General features: G+C 40.3%; 1 protein-coding gene across 4 annotated transcripts in view; it reads right to left on the bottom strand.

The window, feature by feature from the left end:
* lrrk2 (leucine-rich repeat kinase 2) overlaps positions 1-17,101 on the bottom strand; it is a 75,219-nt gene that overhangs the window by 7,137 nt on the left and 50,981 nt on the right. For 2 of the 4 annotated variants that reach the window (XM_057836183.1, XM_057836185.1), the window contains exons 36-47: positions 16,505-16,708; positions 16,296-16,442; positions 13,888-14,000; positions 13,627-13,817; positions 9,888-10,048; positions 8,050-8,220; positions 7,851-7,951; positions 7,586-7,783; positions 6,019-6,212; positions 1,054-1,126; positions 750-937; positions 523-669 (exon numbers count right to left, since the gene is read on the bottom strand). In XM_057836183.1, coding sequence (XP_057692166.1) covers positions 523-669; positions 750-937; positions 1,054-1,126; positions 6,019-6,212; positions 7,586-7,783; positions 7,851-7,951; positions 8,050-8,220; positions 9,888-10,048; positions 13,627-13,817; positions 13,888-14,000; positions 16,296-16,442; positions 16,505-16,708 — 1,888 coding nt within the window. The remainder of the gene's footprint in view (positions 1-522; positions 670-749; positions 938-1,053; positions 1,127-6,018; positions 6,213-7,585; positions 7,784-7,850; positions 7,952-8,049; positions 8,221-9,887; positions 10,049-13,626; positions 13,818-13,887; positions 14,001-16,295; positions 16,443-16,504; positions 16,709-17,101) is intronic. The other 2 variants (XM_057836184.1, XM_057836186.1) reach the window with 1 other exon arrangement.

Raw genomic sequence — 17,101 nt, 5'->3', positions numbered from 1 at the left:
TGTTTCTTCCCCAGAAAGTTAAGATTTTAAGCTTCCCAATTATGTATCACACATGCATATCGGACCATTTTGAAAGTTGGCCAAATTGAGGGTCTCAGAGCGGAACTTCAAGTCACCTGAGTGTTTTCCACCAAATATATATATATATATTATATATATTTATTTATTTATTTATTTTTTTTAAGTTAGCACAATGTTGACAGATATCAGTTTGCTAAATGCCATGCCCCACAAACAGTGGGGTAGTATTGCCAATTTTGCATGCAATGAGGCTCAGAAGTCTATGTAGCTGGTGTAGAAGCAGAGTCACTAAGCCCGGGGTATTCAACTCCAGAAAAATTAAACCAAAGCACATTTTAAGAAAAAGCCAAAGATTTTACTAGATTCCTAATCAATCTGTAGTCATCAAAATAAATAGGCTTATTCCTCGACACATATGTAGTAACTATGACTGTCAGGACTGCTTTGAATGTGGAGTGACTACGACTGATTCAACATCATTGTGATTCTCTCTTGCATTACCGAATGATTTGTGCGCAGTCAATGCAGTCCAGCATGCGCTCGCTCCTCTTATCCCAAATTTCGACAGTAGCCATGCCGGCTTTGCTCAGGTACACGTACTTGTCCACTGCCATGCGCCACACACTGGCCTCACCGCTCAGCTGATGCCTACACAAACAAAAGCGCAGTTCAGGTCAGGCCTTTTTTAAGGTATCTTTACTTGAATGTAATTTTCATTTTGTACTGACGGGAGTGTGACGGCTTTTCGGGTGTCGATGTTCCGGCTCACATCGTAGTCGGCACTGAAAGACAGGATCCTGGTGCCACAGCCGGCCCAAACGCAACGGCCGTCCAGAGAGTATGACGACGTTCCAAGGCACACCACGGGAGTGTTGACGGTGCCCAGGACCAAGGATTTCACTGGCTGACCTGAATCCTAGTGCAACGTGATGAAAAAGAAGTAGAGAAACAAAAATGGATTAACAAGACAGGGGAAGGAATATTTGAACAAACAGAGTATAAAGATTGTTTATAGAGAATTAATGTTCAAACCTTTAGTGCTGAATCCTCGTAAATAGTGAGAAGGCCATCAGCGGTGCCAACCAGCAAGTAGTTCTTCCTTTGCCTAAAAAAAAAATTTAATGGCAGACAAAAAAAGCATCCTTCAACTTTTATGGGACACACATTTAACTCATTGGCTACCATTGACAGGGATAGAAGTCCAATCCATTTTGACTGGGAGAGCCTGGAGGCGAATGATCGATAATCAGAGGATTTTTTGTGTTATTCATTATACAGGTAGTCCCCGGGTTACAACGCACCCGACTTACGTGATTTCGACTTTACGACGCAGGAGTCTCGTCCGCCAATCCGTATCCAGTCGTTTTTTGTTTTGTTTTTAAGTCGCATAAACAGTACATCGTTCCCGTTGCCGTTCTTCATGTCAGGATCCCCTCTTCCCCCAGCAGCGTCACCGCCTTAATGCAGTTACTGACGACATCAGGTTCCACTTCCTTGTTGTTATGCTGCTGCTTCTCCCCCGACGCCAACTCCTCTTTCGAGTGCCGATCCGTTTTTTTTAGTTCAGACAGCGGGCTCACGTTGAGAGAGGCGACGCTGGCGACCTGAGCGGCCATGATATCCCCACTCTTTCGCCTCCCTACTCTTTCCACAGCAAGGTGACTCACTCGCATGTAAACCCCAACCCCAATTTAACACAACGCACGTCACAGTGTCTTATTTTATTGTTGTGTCTTATTTATCTTATTAATATGACGTATAATACATGTTTTTGGATAGTTATTTTGAGACTTAGGGGTATATAGGGGTACTTAAAGGGTCTATTCCAGGGGTGTCCAAATTTTTGCAAAGGGGGCCAGATTTGGTGTGGTAAAAGTGTGGGGGGCCGACCTTGGCTGACGTCTTTTATGTAGAACAATATATTTAAGCAAATTTTAGTAAGCCATTCTGTGCGTCACATTTGCTTTATTATTATTTTTTTTTTATTAATAATTTCAACAATCTCGCAACTAGCCTTTGTGGCGTTCTCTTTCGACTCAGGCTCTTGCGAAATACTGCTGCTGTGAAATTAAACTAGCTTCAAGTTCCTTCAATTTCTCGCTACGTATCTTTCCTGTAATCTTGTCGTACATGTTAGCGTGTCTTGTTTAGTAATATATCGCCTCATACTGAACTCTTTAAAAACAGCGACTGTCTCTTTGCAAATAAGGCAGACAGTTGCGTATTTTAGTGAAGAAATAAGTCCAATTTCCACCTATCTTTGAAGCGCCAGCTGTCGCAGTCAACTTTTTTTTTTTATTGATTGTCCCCATTTTAGAAAATTGGAAGTAAAGGGTCACACGGGGTAATGTTGCTTAGAGTGCTGCTGCCTTTTCGTGGGTAAATGAGGAGCAGCATTTAGTGTATAAGATACTTCATATGCTGGTAGCAGTACTGCTGACCAATTTATTAAGTCTGTGTGTGGGCCAGAGGTTATTGATTTTATGACAGAGGCTGGGAGCCGGATGAAATTTGACAACGGGCTGCATTTGGCCCCCGGGCCGGACTTTGGACTTGTCTGGTCTATTCTGACAGAAATTCAAGTTACATCGCCAGCATAGGAACGGAACTCGTTCGTACTCTGGGGACTACCTTTAATTTGATGATTCTTTTAAATTAACATGTTGTTAATTTATAATCATCAGCGGAGTTTGACTTCTGTGGGAGGGGGGCAAAACATGTTGATGACCCCGAATCGCAGTGTCAGCAAGAAATTAAAGTGCCTGTGACACGGAAAAGCTTGTTTATTTCATAATACACGCGATATTTTATGCTCCTGAATGAAATTGGCCACTTGGATGTGTGAAGAAGAGATCGATATATTTATTAAATTTTTTTAATCCCGCGCTACGAAAATGACAGACTTCCGGCTTCGGTCTTGCATTATGGAAGAGGGCGCTGTGACATGTACGGGAGAAGGAGTCCTCTTCACTATACAGCCGTACTGTTGTATGAGAAGGACTAAGGATTCAGCTGATTTTGCGGATTATTTCGTTTATTTTTCGCATCACGCCAGCCAAATGGCTGCCGAAAAATCTTGCCGTACGACGGAGAGGCTTGTGAGCCTTTTTTGGGGTTTCAAAAAGTTCCCATTCACTGGTGGATACTGGCCAAAACAAGCCCTACTACTGTGGGACCATGGGACTTACGAGCAAGTGAGTAAAGATCGTGTTTTGTATTATGTCAAATACTGGGATCATTTTAATATATAGGTGGCTTACATTTTGTGGCTGACATGCTCCTTGTCCCCTTGGCCGACGACCGGCGGCTTGTCGCACATCCATCCGCCGGGAGAGCACTATACTCGGCTTATTGCCCTCTTTATGTGCCCGGTGTTCTGTCAAATTTTCCGACCGATCAGAAATTGCAACTTTGTACTAAAAATAGCTGCGAATACAGCGATTACAAAGTAAACACTACAAAGTTTTAAATAAAGGACTACTTACTGTACGTTTGATCACTGATGGGCATGCAAAAAGTTCTCCTCATACACATTGTCATGTTAGCTGCATAACAACTGCAGCCGCCCTCCTATGAGTCTCTCGCTGTTTACGACTTCGCCCTGTAGTAAAGCATTATTTTGCATTATTTGTGTTAACCATTTGGCAGTACACGCTCCTCCGACATCGGTCGGTTTGTCCGGCGGTCATTGTCCAGCTGCTTCCTCGCAAACGAGCACTCTGCCCTCAGCAGGGGCTGATGAGCTCTAACTTGTTCGCCGCCGAGCGGGTTGCCGATCGGCTAAGACAATCGACAACCCAGTCGTCATGTGAAATGATCCGGGCTAGTTATGTGTCATTTTCAACTTCGAAGACTTTGAAACATCACTCGGTTTGGGTTAGCATGTCGGCTAGCTGTCAGGCCTCTTGGTTTGTTTACATTCTCCGAAAAAGGGGGAAGGGAAATGACATAAGCCCGACTTAGGTGGCATAAAATATCGTTCGGGAGTTGCGACAGTAAAGGTGAAGTTGACAGTTTTGACCATTATGGAGTAATTTTTCCATGTCGTCCTGAATAAATGCATTTTTATTATTTCATATTCCATATAGCACAAGACTGTTATTTGTCATGACCATGCCGTTTATTTAGCTATTGGGGAAAAATACTAAAAATATTATATATAATAAAAAGAATATCCTGTAAAAATATTGGAGTAGAGAGACTGAAACAATGACATTTTGCGGCTCTCTTCATCGCGTTTTCCTTGTTCTGAATAATTCCCCCTCAATGGGCTGAATAGTAAAACCGATGAGCCCATTCTTCCGCTGACATCATCCACCTGTTGGGGACGCTAAAGCCCTATAATGGTAGGCGTGGCTAACCAACAGATTAAAAGAGTAATTTCTCGTCATTTGCGCTTTGCTAAATTGTTGTATATAGTCGAATCGTCTCAAAATATGATTCTAATTCACATAATAATGCTATTTAAGACTTTTTTTTTCTCCTGTCGTACACACACTAACCTTACAATATATACACCCCCCCCCCACACACACACCTATACACACTGTATATATATATACATATATATATATATATTTACATATATATATATATTGACACTGTTCATGTTCAATCCTCGGTTCAAGCTCAGTTGTTGTTGAAGCTTTTGAAAACTTTTGGCTAAGCAAAGCAACGGACCGTCTCTACGGTGCTCCTCACATGATCTGTTCGAAAAATAATTTTGACCCATTATGAAATACCTTGTAGGATTCTTGTTCATTTAATTCATTTTTGTTGTTTGTTTAATTTCTTTACATCTTTTATAGACAACATTTTAGCGGCTAGGTCTTTATTTTAAAAGGGAAGTTCAGAATTTCTGAAATTAGGCCTAATCTTCGAATTAGCGCGGGTTTATTTAGTCGGTGGAGTTGATTTCAACAAATTCCGTTTCTCAGATATTTGTTAGTTGCAGGTCTCCGGAGTGGCTAAGCTAGCGTGAGTCAATGGTGGCTGCTTAGCATACCAATAAAAAAAACGATGTTAACAGATCTAACATGGTCAAATAAATTCAAAATGCAGATTATTGTTCGAAATACCCATGCGGCCAAAACGACGTCATACCAAACTGCCGTAATTCATGTCATTCTGCGGGACTATTTTTTTAGATGCGTAATGCGACCACAATAGAGAGGAGTGCTTCGGCCACTCTTGCTTGAGTCCCTTTCGGTGCCACAAAAAAAAAAAAAAAAAAAAAATCAGCGGGAACAAAACCGATGTGATGTCACTCCGTTCTGCTTGCCTAAACAGCCTGTTCCCTGCAGAGCTGGTGGATTACAAACGTTGCTGTTCATACTACAAATATTTACATGCAATGGTATGTTTTAATAACTTTATCCTGAAAACATACCACTATTGACTGAATGCGTCATCAAAACTTCCACTTTAAATTCATTTCTAGGAATGTCAATAAAATGCAATTATATTTTTCGGCCAACGGGGAGGGGGTAGTGCCCCCCTAGCCCCCTCTCAATCACCACCTATGTTTATAATTGTATTTATTCCTCACTTATTTGTAGTACGTACTTAATATTATTATTCAAAAAACAAAAATGATTAGAATTTGAAAATAATTATAATTGAGATGTGGACGAACATGTATGTGGATGCCAGGCCTTGATGGGGTTAATTTTTTACTTTAATCACCAAAAATGTTCACTTACCCAAAAAAATAATAAATTATCAAAAGCCTCTTACATAAATGCTGTGTTTACATTAAATTGCCTTGAGTATTAAAATTCAACAAAATCTTAAAAATCTCAGTTTGCCATATAGTGAAATTAAAAAACTTTGTCATGGGTAGTCATCATCTTGGATGGTTAAGCATTAAAAATATTTTTTTTTGGATGGCTGTTCATAGAAAATGAATAGGTTTCCATCTTGGGTGGTAATACATTCTAAATGTGAAGGTCTATCTTCTTGACAGCTCAAACAATATTGATATCCAAACTCACTTACAAGCGTGGGTGGCTGACATGAAAGTAGAGGGAGGTGACCGCATCAGTGACGTTGTTTAAGCGGGACCATGTGGACGCACTGTCACCGCAGAGTACCAGCAGCGAGCCTGACTGTGTGCCGGCCACCAGCCAATCGCAAGCCTCGCCGGGAATCCGCACAGACGCCAGGCACAGGACGGGACTGTTGTCAATCACCTGATTGGACACGTTTCATCGGTCAGTTATTCAAGGTGCTTGTAGTACACGTGTGATGTCATCAGTTGCGAGAAGCCCGGGTTTTTAGAACGCCAAGGAAACTTGCAGTGGGAAATCAAAAAGAATGAAAAATATAAAAAAGAAAGAACTAGAAATAAATAAATAAATAATGGAGAACAAAATACAGACAAAAACAACATTAAAATGTTTAAAAATTGAAGAAATAATAACTACATTCATTAAAAAAAAAAAGAAAATCATGAACAAATAATGTAAGCAATAAAATAAAACCAGAAATACCTGTGATCATCAGGAGGTTTTAAATTATGAATTATAAATTTTTTAAAAATGGAGGAAGAAAGAAGAAATGCAAGAACACAATAGAGGATTAAAGCAAATACAAAATGAAGATTTTGAATCAGAGTGACAAAAAAGGAATTTAGAAAAAAAAAAAAAGAAAATGAGTTTCAAAAGTTAAAATAATAAAATAGGCAGTAGATAAAAGAAGATGAACAGTAGTCTATAAGGGGCTGATGAATGTAAAAAATGATTCATAAAGCACAATAAACATGTGGCCTTTGTCTTTGGGATGCTCTCTGAGTGAGACCAAGTAAATTTAAACTTTAAAGCAACACTTGGTAGGTTTTAAGTTTTGGTCAATTTTAGCGACGCCGGTGGACAAACATGGCAGTGTTTTGCCTTCAGGAAGACTACGTTTCCCATGAAGCACCTGCCCAGGGTTGTCTGCAGATGAATCAAACAACATTTCTGTTTCCAGCGGCTGTGTGAACGATGAATAGTAATAAGGTAATGAATCCAGTTGTGGCTAAATAGCATTAGACGGTTAGCAACCGTGTGGCTAACCCACCCACCGTTCATGGGGAGGGGGGCGTCACGCCAGTGAGTGAAAGCTGGGCCAGTGTTTATTCTGTATATCCTGGTAGCCTCTTTTTTTCCTCCTGAGACAAAACTTTTTGTTTCTTGTTGCTCAGCCATCTTTGCAAAATTCGCACGAAACCATTCGCATCATCTTCACAATGAATGAGGAAAGTAGGAAGTGACATATGCCATAAAGCAGTCAGCACATTTGTATTTTTTTCCCCCCTCCTTAAAGTAAATTAGTGCCGGTGAAAGCGATTCAGACCCCCCTCAAAATATAAAAGAGGTGTCATTCAACTAGTTGTCAGTTGACATATTATCACAAATGTTATGAAAACATTTCATAAAGGTTTAAAAGTTATCTAGGCTAGTATTGCTTTAAACTTCCATTGCGATAGTTAATTTCATTTTCTGTTCTATTCTTATCATGTTTCCTCTTTGCAAAGACAAAAGCCCAAAATCCAAAAAAACAAATAAGCCTGTGGAGTTGCTACCTGCGTGCTGACTTCATTGGTGTCCAAGTCCACGGCAGTGACGGACCCCGTCCTCTGGGTGCTGCTGCCTCCTCCCAGCCAGGCTGTGTGTGCCCTTGAAACCGAACCCACAGCCACGCACTCTGCATTTCCGGGACCAGGAAGCTGCAGCTCTCTCATCAGACACAACATCTCACCTGAGTTGAGCCTGGCGAACACCTGATCACAACACCAAACACTCCCAAATATGTAGGATGACGCAGGAGATAAGTTTCAGGACGCTCACCTGTGCAGAAGTGGGTCGGTCATGAGGATTGATCCTCAGACATTCTGTCATCAAAGCCTGGAATTCAGGCCAAGGGGAGCAGCCGTAATGCTTCACCGCATCTAGATAACATTCATATTCCACCACACCACACGATGAATGTTAATTGGCACTTTGCAATGATGCACAACTATAAAAGTTGTTATTTATGTTTGTTTACCTGGTAGCTTTCCCTGCACGGCCACCTCGTCAAACTCGCTGGGGAACTTGACGCCGTCGCAGATGCGCTCGCCACCCGTCAGCAGGTCATACAGAAGCAGTCCAAAGGAGAAGACGTCGGCCTGCTGGTTGTACGTCACGTTCCCTCTGGCCACCTCAGGTGCGCGGAAACCTGGAGGAGAAGTAAACAATAAGCCTTTGGCCATATTATTCAACAGTAAATCAGTGTTGGTCATTGTAGAGGTACTTGGATTGACAAGTTTTTGGGAGTATTGGAGGTTTACTACATTTATACAGTGCTGGCCAAAAGTATTGGCACCCCTGCAATTCTGTCAGCTAATGCTCAATTTCTCCCAGAAAATGATTGTAATTACAAATGTTTTGGTAGTAAAATCTTCATTTATTTTGCTTGCAATGAAAAAACACAAATGATTTTTTTTTTTTTTTTTTTTAAATCAATTATCATTTTACACAAAACTCCAAAAATTGACCGGACAAAAATAATGGCACCCTTAGAAAAAGCATGTGATGCATCTCTAATTTGTGTAATTAACAGCCTGTTACTTACCCGTGGCACATAGCAGGTGGTGACAATAACTAAATCACACTGGCAGCCAGTTAAAATGGATTAAAGTTGACTCAACCTCTGTCCTGTGTCCTTATGTGTACCACATTGAGCTTGGAGAAGAGAAAGACAACCAAAGAACTGTCTGAGGACTTAAGAAGCAAAATTATGAGGAAGAATGGACAATCTCCATGCTACAAGTCCATCTCCAGAGACCCTAACCTCCCTAGATGCCGGCGGAAAAGAAAAATTGACGAGGGATTTCAACAAAAGATTGTGCAGATGGTGGATAAAGAACCTCGACTAACATCCAAACGAGTTCAAGCTATCCTGCAGTCCGAGGGTACAGCAGTGTCAGCCTGTATTATCCGTCGGCATCTGAATGAAAAGGGACTGTATGGTAGAATTCCCAGGAAGAGCCCACTTTTGACCCAGAGACATAAAAAAGCCAGGCTCGAGTTTGCCAAAACCTACCTGAGAAAGCCAAAAACGTTTTGGAAGAATGTTCTCCGGTCAGATGAAACAAAAGTACAGCTTTTTGGGCATTCAAAGAAAAAAACACAAAATTTTGCAGCATTATGTAGGGCCCAGTGTGAGAAAGCTGGGTCTCCCTCACAGGTCATGGGTCTTCCAGCAGGAAAATGACCCAAAACACACTTCGAAAAGCACTAGAAAATGGTTTGAGAAAAAGCACTGGAGACTTCTAAAATGGCCAGCGATGATTCCAGACCTGAATCCCATAGAACACCTGTGGAGAGATCTGAAAATGGCAGTTTGGAGAAGGCACCCTTCAAATCTCAGAGACCTGGAGCAGTTGACCAAAGAAGAATGGTATAAAATGCCAGCAGAGCATTATAAGAAACTCAATGATGGATACCGGAAGCAGTTGTTCGCAGTTAATTTGTCTAAAGGTTGTGCTACCAAGTATTAGGCAGAGGGTGCCAATACTTTTGTCCAGCCCATTTTTGGAGTTGTGTATAAAATGATAAATGATTTTTTTTTCTCATTCTCTTTTGTGTTTTTTCCTCACATGCAAAAACAATGAAGATATTACTACCAAAGCATTTGTTATTGCAATAATTTTCTCAGAGAAATTGAGCATTATCTGTCAGAATTGCAGAGGTACCAATACTTTTGGCCAGCACTGTACCTTATCTTCGTTTGGCAGGGGTAAAGATATAACCTATGTATTCATTTTATATGTTCTCCATGTTTTAACATTGTGACTAAAGTTATTTCTTTGCTGGACGATGATAGATTGACAGTGCACTAACCCGGCGTTCCCTCCGAGCTGCGCACTCCCATACTGCAGCAGTACTGAGCAATGCCGTAGTCAGTGATCTTGGCGATGACGTCGGCATCCGTTTTCAAGTTGAACAGGAGCACGTTGTGAGGCTTAAGGTCCCGGTAGATAATCATGGCTGAATGCAGGTACCTGATAGAACAAAAAGCATTCTTCTTTCAGGGACAGTGGTCACTACAGAGGACAACAATTCAAATGCTGACACTTAAGACCTCTAACTATTCATAGGGAAAATGCCTAGTTTTGGTCATTAAAAATATATATATATCAGCAATTATTATATTACTAGTATATACAGTGAGTAAAATAATTGTTTGAACACCCTGCAATCATGGGTGTGTGTGTGAAATTTTAATTGTATTTGTCTACTGTGAGACATAATACAGAATAAAAAATCCAAAAACCATAGTGTTTTTAACAATTTATTACTATTATAGTGCTGCAAATAAGTATTTAAACACCTGAGAAAATCAATGTTAATATCTTGTACGGTAGTGTTTGTTTGCAATTGGAGGTCAAATGTTTCCTGTAACTTTTCACCAGGGTTACACACACTGCAGCAGGGATTTTGCACCAATCCTCCACACAGATCTTTTCTAGCTCAGTCAGGTTTCTGGGCTGCCGCACAGAAACAAAGAATTTGAGCTTCCATCAAAGATTTTCTCTTGGGTTTAGGTCTGGAGATTGGCTAAGGCTCTCCAGAACCTTGATATGCTTCTGGCGAAGCCACTCCTTGATTATCCTGGCTGTGTGCTTCGGGTCATTGTTGTGTTGGAAGAGCACCAATGACCCATCTTCAATGCTCCAACTGCGAGAAGGAGGTTTCCCCCAAAATCTCACAATCCATGACTCTGGTCAATCCTTTCCCTAATACAGTGTAGTTGTTCAGTCCCATGTGCAGGAAAAACACCCCCAAAGTATAATGCTACCACCACCATGTTTCACAGTGGGGATGGTGTTCTTGGGATGGTACTCATCATTTCTCTTTATCTTAACATGACGAGTGGAATTAATCACAAAAAGTTTCATTTTGATCTCATCTGACCACATGACTTTCTCCCATGACTCCTCTGGATCATCCAAATGGCAAACTTTAGATGGGCCTGCACATGTGCTGGTTTAAGCAGGGAACCCTCCGCGCCATGAATAATTTTAAAACATGATGTCTTGGTGCATTACCAACAGTAACCTTGAAAACTGTGGTCCCAACTCCTTTCAGGTCATTCAGCAGATCCTCCCGTGTGGTTCTTGACTGATTCCTCACCTTTCTTAGCATCATTGAATGCCCACGATGTGAGATGTTGCATGAATCCTGAAGGGATATTGACAGTCATGTTTAGCTTCTTCCATTTTCTAATAATATCGCACATAGTGGATCTTTTTTCACCAAGCTGCTTGGCAGTTGCGCCGTAACCCTTTCCTATCTTGTGAATGTATACAACTCTATCTCTGGTGTCTTTGGATAGCTCTGTGGTCTTGGCAATGTTAGTAGTAGTTTGAAGTCTTACTGATTGTATGGGGTGGTCAGGTGTCTTTATGCAGCTAACCTCCTCAAACAGGTCCTTCTAATTTAGGAGAATAAGTGGAGTGCAGGTGTACTTTTCAAAGGTGACTAACAGGTCTTTGAGGCTCACAATTCTAGCAAATAGACAGCTGTTCGAATATTTATATAATGGTATATTTAAAAAATTGCAGCAGTATCATACAAAAGAATTGTTTTTTTGTTTTTTTTTTAATTAGCCACTGTGATTTCTGGAATTCTTTTTTTTTAGATTATGTCTCTCACAGTGGACATGCACCTACGATGAAAAATTCAGAACCCCACATGATTTCTAAGTGGGAGAACTTGCAAAATCGCAGGGTGTTCAAATACTTATTTTCCTCACTATGTATAATATACGGGTCATATATATATATAGTATGGCTGTCAAAATTATCACGTTAACGGGTGGTAATTTTTTTTTTTAATTAATCACGTTAAAATATTTGATGCAATTAACGCACATGCCCCGCTCAGACAGATTTATATGACAATACAGTGAAATGCCCACTTGTTAATTGTGTTTTATGGAGTTTTGCCGCCCTCTGCTGGCACTTGGGTGCAACTGATTTTATAGGCTTCAGCACCCATGAGCATTGTGTAAGTAATTATTGACATCAAAAATGGCGGGCTACTAGTTTATTTTTTGATTGAAAATTTTACAAATTTTATTAAAACGAAAACATTAAGAGGGGTTTTAACATAAAATTTCTATAACTTGTACTAACATTTATCTTTTAAGAACTACAGGTCTTTCTATCCATGGATCGCTTTAACAGAATGTTAACTCATTTGCTCCCGGAACCGTATAAATACGTTTTATTTTTAAATGCTCAACTGTCCCGCAACCGTATTTATACGTCTTTTGCGTTTTTTTTTAATAAGAAGCATATATAGCTTCCGCTGTATCTGAGAAACAAAGAAAAATGCTCCAAACCAATTTTAAAGCAATAAAACTGGCCACTGGAGGGCAGTAACGCATTTTGGAAGACTAGACAAGCCGATTCAACAGCAGTGAACGGCCGGCCAGCATTGTCAAAGCGCTGGCGGATTGAGCCCAGGCGGCGCTCCGTCCGGACAAAACAACGAGAGGACGCCTGGGACACCAGGCGCTGGACGATCGTGCAAAACGAGTGAAACCCCCCGTGGAGCGGCTCGCCTAGCAGACCCCGCAGAAATGCAAAAATAATCCATTTTTGTGAGACAGACAACGATGAGGGAAAAGTTTACACAGCTGACGTGGCGACAACGGCGTCATCTCGGCGACAAACCGTCATCTCTCAGTCGTTGTGTGTGAATAAATTGTTACTATTCTATCTAAAGCTCTATTTGTCTGGTTGTTCATAGTATTTTGTAAAAGGAAAACATTATTCAGATGTTTGGGATGTAACTAATGCAAAAAATAGCTTTGTTAAAGTCAAAGTTATGTTTGAAATGTATGCGTTTACAAAAAGCTCATTTTCTCCGTTTTTTCATCATAAATTGGAAAATTGCTCAAACTAAGCTATTTTCTAATGCTGATTTCTAAAGAATGGAAAAAGATACGAACTTACTTTTTTTGTCTGCTGAAAGAAGAGAGTCCAATCTTTCTTTTGGTGGGTTCAAAGTTTATATAGCAATAGAACAGAATTTTCTGTGGGCCTTGCAAAATCAGTCAAAATCCAGAAAAAACGGCCGGGAGCGAACGGCCTTGCTCTGGTGAAAATGGCTGGGAGTGAAAGAGTTAATAATGTTAATGCCATCTTGTTGATATATTGTTATAATAAACAAATACAGTCCTTATGTACCGTATGTTGAATGCATATATCCATCTTGTCTTATCTTTCCATTCCAACAATAATTTACAGAAAAATATGGCATATTTTAGAGATGGTTTGAATTGTGATTGTGATTAATTACGATTAATTAATTTTTAAGCTGTAATTAACTCGATTAAAAATTTTAATCGTTTGACAGCCCTAATATATATATATATATATATATATATGTATATATATTTATACAGTCATTCATTTGCCCCTCCCAGTCAAAATGGATTAGACATCTAGCCCCATCATTGGCAGCCAATGAGTTCAAGGAGTCCCTTGTAAGGGTAAAAAAAAAAAAAAAAAAAATCATAATACGTGCATAATAAGAGTTCTCTCAAAAGCACCCCTCACGACAATTTTACCGAAGTCCGTCAGCCACGTGGAGAGCAATCCTGTGCCTGAGTTTTCTGTTCAGGCTTCCTTTCTTGTTCTGGAACAGGGAGTCCAATGAGCCCCACATGGCCAGCTCCATCACCAGCACGTGTGGAGCAGAGCCTGCTGCCAGCAGACCCACTAGGCTGGGGTGGCGCAGGCGACCTAGCACTGCCAGCTCCTGGACAGGGAGTGGAAAATATGTAATGTCTGACATCTGAAGGCGTGGCGGTTAATGGCGACAAGTGTACTTGTCTGTGGAGTCTGTAGATGTAAAGTTCCGACGCGTGCTTGTTGAATAACTTGACGGCCACATCATCGTTCTTGTAGACGCCTCGGTACACTGTGCCAAAGCCACCGTCCCCTGTTTTTTTCAGCATTAACATGTTTTTTGTTTTCACATTTCTTAATAGTATATTATGATTTGATTAAACCAGACATTACCCTTAATAAATAGACAGAATGAATAAATGTATTAACGGTCTATAGATATTGTTGTATTTCATCCCTGCTGACCGCCAGAGGACGGCGCTAAAGGCACTGAACGCTCTCGCAGTCATAAAGGATTCGTAGAATCGTAGTTACATTCGTCATATTCTAAATTGTGTTTTTTTTTTTTTTTTTTTTTAAGACTACAAAGTAATGACGTCCATCTCAAAATGAGTGGATATTATGGACAACATAGATAACATGGATTTTATCTGAAATTGCGACTTGCAAGTCCCTCAACAAGGCAAGCAAGTATTTGCATGTTGGATATGGCGGAAAACACAGACAAGACTGAAAAAGCAGTTTCTGCTCTTGCACTCCTCTTTAAAAGAAACTGCTGTATTCTAAGCCAAAACAACTGTTGTGTTTGACAGAACAATATGTCTATAGGCTGCCAAAGCAGATTCATGGCGCATTAAGCCCCCAAACTATTTTTAATTTTTCCGTTTTATCCTGAAAACCCCCGTTTACAGACATCGAGCAACCGCTTTTGTTTCAACCCAGCCATAAAAAGAAGGTAATTAATTATATTTATTATTCAAAATGTCTGTCATTTTTAGCTTAGAATCATTAATTGATGTCTAATATTTCGTTAGAAAAAAAAAAAACGACTTAAAAAAAAATATTCACTTGCATATTTTAAACATTTAAACAAATTACTTCACAATGAAAAAAATGGGGTCTGTAAAAAAAGTCACGGATATCTACCTCGTAACCATCGCTTAATTGTATTTTTTCTGTTATTGTCGCATTTGCTCCGATTTGTTAGATGATAAATAATGGATCCAAACAAAGAAAAATTGAAAAAAAAAAGTTTAAAAGGGTAAATTAATGAAAAAGAAGATCTGGACCACTCCTTGATGTCTGCGATTTCTGCATCGTGACCCTTGTTATATTACCACGTTTCACCCATAAAGTCCCCAAAAAATCCAGCTGTGGCCATTCACAGCTGTATCTTGACACTGAGTGATACATGCTATATGGAGTTTTTGGATCGAAACAAGGTAAGTACGCGATAATATCTCGTTAAAGTCATGGCGTCTGTAATTCTGCTCTTGCGTGCTCTCACCTCCAGATAGGATTTTATTGTTTACATTTTTTTTTTTTCTTTAAAAATGCCCTCCTGTTCAAAATTTTTCTTCCCCCAGAAAATTGAGATTTTAAGCTATCCAATGATGTATCACACATGCATATGGGACAATTTTGAGTTTGGCCAAATTGGGGGTCTCAGAGCGGAACTTCAAGTCACCTGGGTGTTTTCCGCCATATACTGTATATGTGTTCCGCGGGGACTTGGGTCAGAGTTGTCACTCATGTACGTTGCATTCCGGCTCTCAAGATTTACAAATTAAACTAAAATACATGTACTTTAAAATACATTAAATACGTAACAGTCAAATGTAATGCTGGGGGCAGTACAGCCGCTGAGTTCTATCTCCTTTTCTTACTCTACCTACCACTTGTCTTACTTTATTTCTATTTTCCAATGTTAATATCTAGTTGTCTAGTCTCTTCATCACTAGTCACCTGGTGTCCCCTTTCCCCCCTCCCCTCTGGGGAGGGGCTATTTTTCAGCTGCAGCCTCCTGACTGTCCGGACCCCTGGCTGGATTGACGTCCTCGCTGCTACCCCCGTCTCATCTGACCAGAGGGACCTCTTCTTGCTCCTTTACTCCACTGTATTTTTACGGACTACAATTTCGCTTGCTAATTCCCATTAGCCGTTCTGGGGTTCCTGTCTATCCGTCCTGGGAGTGGATCTCTCCTGACTGTGGTACTCCCCAAGGTTTCTCATTTTTCTCCCAATTGACTCTGGAGTTTTTGGAGTTTTTCCTTGCCGGCATGGAGGGTCTTAAGGATAGGGGATACCCAGGACTTGAACTGTATCTATTCATCTTTGTTGCTTCATTTCTAATTGTGTATCATATTGCCTCTATAAAGCCCTTTGAGACCTCTGTTGTGATTGAGGGCTATACAAATTGAATTGAATTGAATTGAATTGAATTGAAATGTAGTAGAAATTGAATTACTGAGGGACATACAGTATTGCAAAAAAAGGTTTAAATGCAAAAATCTAATTCAAGAATAAAAACTATTTCTATTATGATATACGTATATATACATTGATATATATCATTACAGTTACTGTAACATCAAGTGGCATTTTTCACCCAGGAGGTTGGCTTTGGAGAGATCCACGTGCAGCTCGTCACTGTCCAAGATCGTTCCGGCCGGCTGGTCACTGAGTACCATGTCTGGAGCGATCTGAGAGATGGGTATGGTGCAACGTGAGTCCTCAGGGTTCACCAAAAGAAAGTCTGAGGAGACAGACAATCCTTTTTTACACTTGTTGTCACGATTTTCACATTTCTTAAATTACCGCTGAATGAACCATGGTCGAAATAAGCAAAGAGATCCTCCAGGAGCATTTTTCTCCACTGGTCTCCGTCTTGGAAGCTGTAGAGTGCCCATTTTTTGAGGAGGGCCTCGCCGCTGCCGTGTATGTCCGTGCTCAGCAGGCCTGGAAACCACTCCTCCAGCAGGGAGTCTACTTGGTCCACCACCTGGCCCAGGAGCACACGGCCTGGCGAGGAATCAAGCAAAAATAACAAGGAAGTAATGCAGGAATAATTGAATAAGTAACCTTCTTATTTTTCAATAAATTAAAATCATATACGCACTAGTATATATATTGCGGAAAACACAGACAAGGCTGAAAAAGCAGTTTCTGCTCTTGCACCCCTCTTTAAAATAAACTCCTGTATCTTAAGCCAAACGAACTGTTGTGATTGATAGAACAATATGTCTATATGCTCCCATAGCAGTTTGATGGCGCATTAAGCCCCCGAACTTTTTTAATATGTCCGTTTTGCCCTGAAGACCCCCATTTACAGACACCGCGCAACCACTTTTGTTTCAACCCAGCCATAAAAAGCTAAGTAATTATATTTTGTTATTCAAAATGTCCTTCATTTTT

The sequence above is a fragment of the Corythoichthys intestinalis genome, chromosome 5, assembly GCF_030265065.1.
Source record: "Corythoichthys intestinalis isolate RoL2023-P3 chromosome 5, ASM3026506v1, whole genome shotgun sequence".
Taxonomy (NCBI): domain Eukaryota; kingdom Metazoa; phylum Chordata; class Actinopteri; order Syngnathiformes; family Syngnathidae; genus Corythoichthys; species Corythoichthys intestinalis.
Note: the sequence above shows the minus strand (reverse complement) of the source record. Positions and strands in the feature narration are given on the sequence as shown.